This window comes from Euprymna scolopes, chromosome 11 (genome assembly GCF_053919585.1).
Source record: "Euprymna scolopes isolate OS-2025 chromosome 11, ASM5391958v1, whole genome shotgun sequence".
Lineage (NCBI taxonomy): Eukaryota > Metazoa > Mollusca > Cephalopoda > Sepiida > Sepiolidae > Euprymna > Euprymna scolopes.
Genome location: NC_136492.1, coordinates 62,137,305 through 62,143,304, shown reverse-complemented (window position 1 = coordinate 62,143,304; position 6,000 = coordinate 62,137,305). Strand labels below are relative to the sequence as shown.

The 6,000-nt window shown below is 35.2% G+C and overlaps 1 protein-coding gene across 5 annotated transcripts in view; it reads right to left on the bottom strand.

The window, feature by feature from the left end:
* Positions 1–724: 724 nt before the first annotated feature.
* The window catches only part of LOC145287879 (uncharacterized), a 426,488-nt gene continuing 421,212 nt past the window's right edge, over positions 725–6,000 (bottom strand). For all 5 annotated transcript variants that reach the window (XM_080135790.1, XM_080135787.1, XM_080135788.1 and 2 more), the window contains one exon: positions 725–3,729. In XM_080135790.1, the coding sequence (XP_079991916.1) occupies positions 1,751–3,729 (1,979 nt within the window). In that variant the 3' untranslated portion in view covers positions 725–1,750. The remainder of the gene's footprint in view (positions 3,730–6,000) is intronic.

Sequence of the window (6,000 nt, the reverse complement as noted above, 5' to 3'; positions counted from 1 at the left end):
CGACCTGAGGGTAGAGAATTAAATATAAGAACGAGATGGTGCATACACACATATGTGTATGTGTGTATATATATGCATGTGTCTGTATTAATACATGTCGTAATACATGTATGTGTATAAATATGTATATACATATATGTATATATATGTGTGTGTATGTATATATGTATGTGTGTATGTATACATATATATATGTGTGTGTGTGTATATATGTATAAATATGTGTGTATCTATACATATATGTATGTGTATATATGTATAAATATGTGTATATGTGTGTATGTATGTTTATATGCATGTATATATGTATATTCTTGTATATATATATATGTATATATCTATATGCATATATGTATACATATGTATGTTTATATCTGTGTGTATATGTATATATGTGTGTGTGCGTGTATGCATAAGTATTGAATATAAGTACAGAAATGTAAGGCGATGTGTTAGGATAGCCACAATAAATAAAACATAGATATAACTCAGTGTCGAAATACAAACACGAAAATAAATGCATATTTTTAATTGTTGAACGACGCTTCTCATCTCGTATGCGCCACTAGATAACTGTATAATTACGTTTCGTTTCATTGGAAAAACTATGTTTTTATTTATTTATTTTTTTTTTGATAAAATAAATTTATTGATCAAATAAGGCGCTACGCGAAGCGCCTAAAACATTATTTCAATTAAAACACGAGACAATAATAACAGCGAATAAAATTAAAGAGATTCCATTTATTGCTATAACGTTTACGCACCCTTACATCACAATATTTCCACCACGCTCACTTGTGGGAACGTAATAATTTCACCAATAATTATCATGATATCCACGTTTTTATAGTTGTTTTTTCATTCTATTAAAATTGTACCTTTTTTTAAATAATCCATTTGAATAAAAAAAATTTTCTTCCCACATATAAAGAATGAATATCTCACAGCTTTTAAAATATTTCCCGCCTAATAGAATCTATACCCGCACCGTATTACACACCACACACACACATATATATGTGTATGTATATGTGCATATATACATGTGTGATTTTATGTGTGTATAATTTATATATATATATATAAATGTATATATGTGTACATATATATACATACATACACACACATATACATATATATAAATGTACGTATATATATATATATATATATATATATATATATATATATATATATATTTATACACACGCACACACATATATATATATGTATAAGGTACAAGTCCATAGTTCATCCTAATTAAAATAAAAAAAAACATTTGTATGATGCATATACACCTGGCGGAACAAAAATGTCATATTCCAAATATCACGTAAATTGGTCAAGTAGTTTTTTAACTAAAAAAAAAAAAAATCAAATTTTACGGGTACGCGAGACGTTATGTTTTGACCCGCCACTTGAATTTTATTTTAATAAAGGGATACAATCTTATTCGAACCACCGAGATAAAAATTAGCCTTGTAATGACTACAATTTATTATTAAAATCGCTAAAAATCGCAAAGAAATGTTTTCCTTTATAAAAGAAACTAAACTTGCTCAATTTTCGTGATCAATGGAATGACATTTTCGTTCCGTGATGGGTACGTACATCATAGATATTTTTCTGTATTTTTTAAAATTAGGTTAAACTCTGGACTTGTACCACACACACACAAACACACAAACACACACATATATATATATATATATATATATATATATATAGATATTATTTAAAGATTTCTTTATCACTGGATCAGTTGTGCTAGTGATCGTAAGTCCATGATTATTTCAGGAATTGACGGTCGCATTTCTGGATCTTTCGCCAGACAATGGTTCACAAATTCCGCGTATGTCCGTTTATGAAGCCGATCGAGAACTAACTTGTAAACGTAACACAAGCTGTAAATGTCGCTAGCGGCAGAAGTCGCGGATCCGGCCCTGACTTCTGGTGCTAAAAATTTAAAACCACTCAAATCGGCGTCCTCCACTGGGAAAATATACACGTCGTTGTACGTGGCACGAGAAAGATCGCTGAACCATACAGGGTTCTTGGTATTTTCCGGGTCAATCATGATATTCTCTTCGTTGAGATAATTCAACAGCACCCCTTTGCGATGAACTTCTAACAAATGGACGGAAATATGTATGAAGAAGGATAGGATTTCCGTGTCTGTCATCCGGAGAGAGAAGCGTTGGAAAATGTTCGCCACTGAAACCATCCGAACAAAATAGGACTGCACGATTTCAAATTCATCCAATAGGCTTCCCGTTGGAAGCAGACCATGAAATGGAAATACTGCACCGGTGTCCTTTAAATGGAGTAAAATCCGAGACTCTTCCAGGATCCTTTCGAACGACCCATTTTCGTAAGCTCGGATCATGACGACGCAGTTACAGTGATTGAGAGTGCCGATGTGTACCTTGGCACGCGTTCCGCCCAGGTAGATATACATTGGATCTAAAGTCGAATTGGTACCTGTTTCTTCGTTTTTCAAGTCCTCGTCTTGCTGAGTTCTATTCTGAATATCCGTGATAGAGTCTGGGCCAAGGATAGGCACGTTGTAATGAATAAGCGGTGGATAGCTGATTGATTTGATGTTGGAGAAATCCTGGAACTTCACCCGTTTCCGTTCGATTTTCTGTTTTTCTTGTTCAAAAATATCTTTTAGAGAAATAACCAGGTCGCTTAGCGTTGGTCGCATTTCCGGCTGATTATGAAGACAGCGGTTGGCAAGCCGCTCAAGTTCCCTGATTCGGCTTATATTACTGATTCGACTTAAAAGAGAACCCAAACTATAAACATCCGAAGCCGGTGTTCCGGGCTGGCTCTTTCGAAGTTCCGGTGCCAGATGCTCGTAAGTGTACAGAGAGCCATTATAATTGTTATATTTGTAACCGGAACGAAACGTAGCGTGTCCCATGTCGATATAAACAACGCGTAAATGAGGTGGCTCGACAAGGACATTTCCCTCGTGGATATCGTTTAAAAGTACGTATTTCTGATGTATTTTCTGCAGCCCCACTGCCAGCTGTAATGAGATATTAAGCCAATTGATAGAGATCAGTGTCGTCTCGTTTTCTTCATTCAGATGGTCTTCTAGCGTCATGCCACTGACATATTCTTGCACCAGAGAAAGATTACTGGTCATTGGACCCGTGGGAAGAAGGCCGATAATTTTCGGAATGACCCCTGTATCACAGAGGTATTGAGTTATAATCACTTCAGAGATGATATCCAGGTAATCTGAATCTAGAAATAGCTTGACCGCCACCACTTGCTTGCTTTCCACCATTTCAGCGAGATAAACTTCGCCGAATGAGCCCTTACCCAGAAACACGACCTCGTCGTCGTAGTCGCGAAAATAGCGCACAGACTCGGCGTCGAGTAACTGGGTACCGATATGAGCCAGGTTGGCTGGGATATTCTGATAGCTGTAGTTGTACTGAAAGAACACTTCCGAAATGTCTTTAATCTCGTAATTGTTCTCGTAATCGCGATAGCTTCGTCTTCCGCCGACGTCACTTCCGTTGAGCTTTAAGGTCATATCGGTGCGGAAGTTGTCAACGAACAAACCGCTTCCGGTGATGTTTCCGTCTCGCTTTGAGAACGATGTCATCAGGTGATGATAACTGAAACCGCAACAGCAATTACCATTCCATTTCGGGCAGCAATCGTTGGAAAAGTTGCACATTATTTCAAAGTCTGACTTCATCTTCACAGCGACTATCAAAAAGAGAAAGAGAAAGAAAGTTTACTGATTAGAAACCTTGCTTTACGTATTACCGTTAATGGTTTGATTAAGACAGGTATCAAAATGAAATTATCTATAATTAATTATATGTATTTCAAACACCTAAGGAAATAAGATGTCGCTTACCTCGTGGCGATAGGCAGAAAAATGTTGCAGATAATTGACGTTAGTTGAGAAAATAAGTTCAAGGTACATGTCAAATCAAGTTTCATTTGATATGCTATTTTTGACCCCTCCCCATATCCTGGCTATCTTGGAAGGTGTCGTCTTGGAAATAAAAAAAAATGTTGGAGGGAGAGTATTAAAAGTCAGTGCAATTTTTGTATTGGAGGCTAAGAATTAGTGCTGGGACGATTAATCGGAATCGAGAATCGAAAAAACCGGAACATTTTAGGGCATCGAAATCGGTATCGGAATCAGAAAAAGTTGTGCATATTTTCCAATCCCAAACACTTATCTCTTTTTAAATTTGATTTTGTTTAAAACAAAATTTTCCTGGTAGTAATGCTAAAATAATAAATATTTATTCATTTTCAACTACCAGTAAAACTACATCTATAAATTATCCCTCACAAGTGTATTTTTTACGTTTGAGAAAATATATGCACAGTTAATATGTGGTTTTTACGCTAACCGGGAAAAATAGCATTAAATATTAGAGATCTATAAAGAATCGGAGAATCGGAATCGGTAATGTATCGGGATAGGAAATTTAGAACAGAATCGATGATTGTATCGGAATCGGGAAATATCTTAGAATCGCCGCATCACTAGTAAGAATATATCGGTGAAAACTGAATTTACGACTCTGATTGTTGAAAATAATATATTCTTTGGACTTAAGTGGTTTTAACTGTTTGCTAGCGTTGCGCATTATTGATGATATATTTTTTACCGATATAATTTGTCAATCCAATCACGGAAGTAAGACTAATCTTGTAGAGGGAAAATCAATATCAAAAGAATGACAAAGTATCTGTTCAAAGATCTATCAGTTTTTATTAACACCTAGAATCATCAAAGATAAAGAGTAGCAAATGAGAAGTCAGAATATCTTAGAACGTTTCAAGCGAAGGAAGTTGACTTGGGCAACTTTGGTGACGAAGATGCATTAACGAAGATTGACATTGAATTGTGTAACAGAGGATATACACTAGTAATAACGTTTCTGAATTTTTTTAGATGAGGATTGGTTATTCGTATTATTTGGATTCATCGGACTACTGTTCTCATCTTGAGTGTGATTTTCACAACTTTTCGGTCAATGTAACCTCCGACCTTCTTCAGGTGTATCTTGTCGAACTTTGGAATTTGGACGGAATTTCGAACGAAACCCATTATTTACTTCACGGAGATAGCATGCTCTTGTTTCGTTAGCCATGACTGGATAGAGGTCCTAAGTAATTCACAATTGTATTTTTCGATCGCCCACATCGAGGATTGAACCTCAACCTTCAGGAGAATATCACTTTTTACAATTGATTTTTCCAAGTCCTCTAACCACTGCGCCAAGGGTTGTTGATTCGACAAGATATTCCTGAAGAAGGTCGAGGGTTACATCGACCGAAACGTTGTGAAAATCATACTCAAGGTGAGAACAGTAGTCCGATGAATGAAAATAATACGTATGGTGGTAATGTTTATTAGAAAGGAAAGATGAAATAAAAACGTTATTACGGATATTTAATATATAAGAAAATATATGAGAAAACCGCACAAAAATATGTACTTCATGTCGCTTATCTCATAGTGGAAAGGGAAGAGAAATATTGCTGATAATTGACGTTTGTAACGAAAAGGAGTTCAATATATTTGCCAACTCATGTATAGTTTTACATGTTATTTGCAGCTACCATGACCATTGAGAGGTCTCGTCTTAAAAATAAAACGATGAGAATTTTTGTATGAATAATCCGTTCGATTTTTGTTGTTTTGGTGCGTGAGAGCACGTTTATAGAAAGTTGGATTTGAAACCATAACTCGTTGAAATTGTTAAAGATTTTTTTTTTTTTTCGAAAGTTTGCTGCTATTGTGTATTATTTTCCGGATATTCTTTTAGCTCACTACATTGGATAACAGAATAAAACCATGCTTTTATATATTAATGAAGGTAGCACAAACGTTGTTAACTGATATCTCTGGTTTAACAATTTCATTTTATACGAGCTCCAGATTTCTTTCAATGAAGCAACGCGAACGAAACTTTTACAATACTTTCTAAGATGCGATAATGTATGATTTTC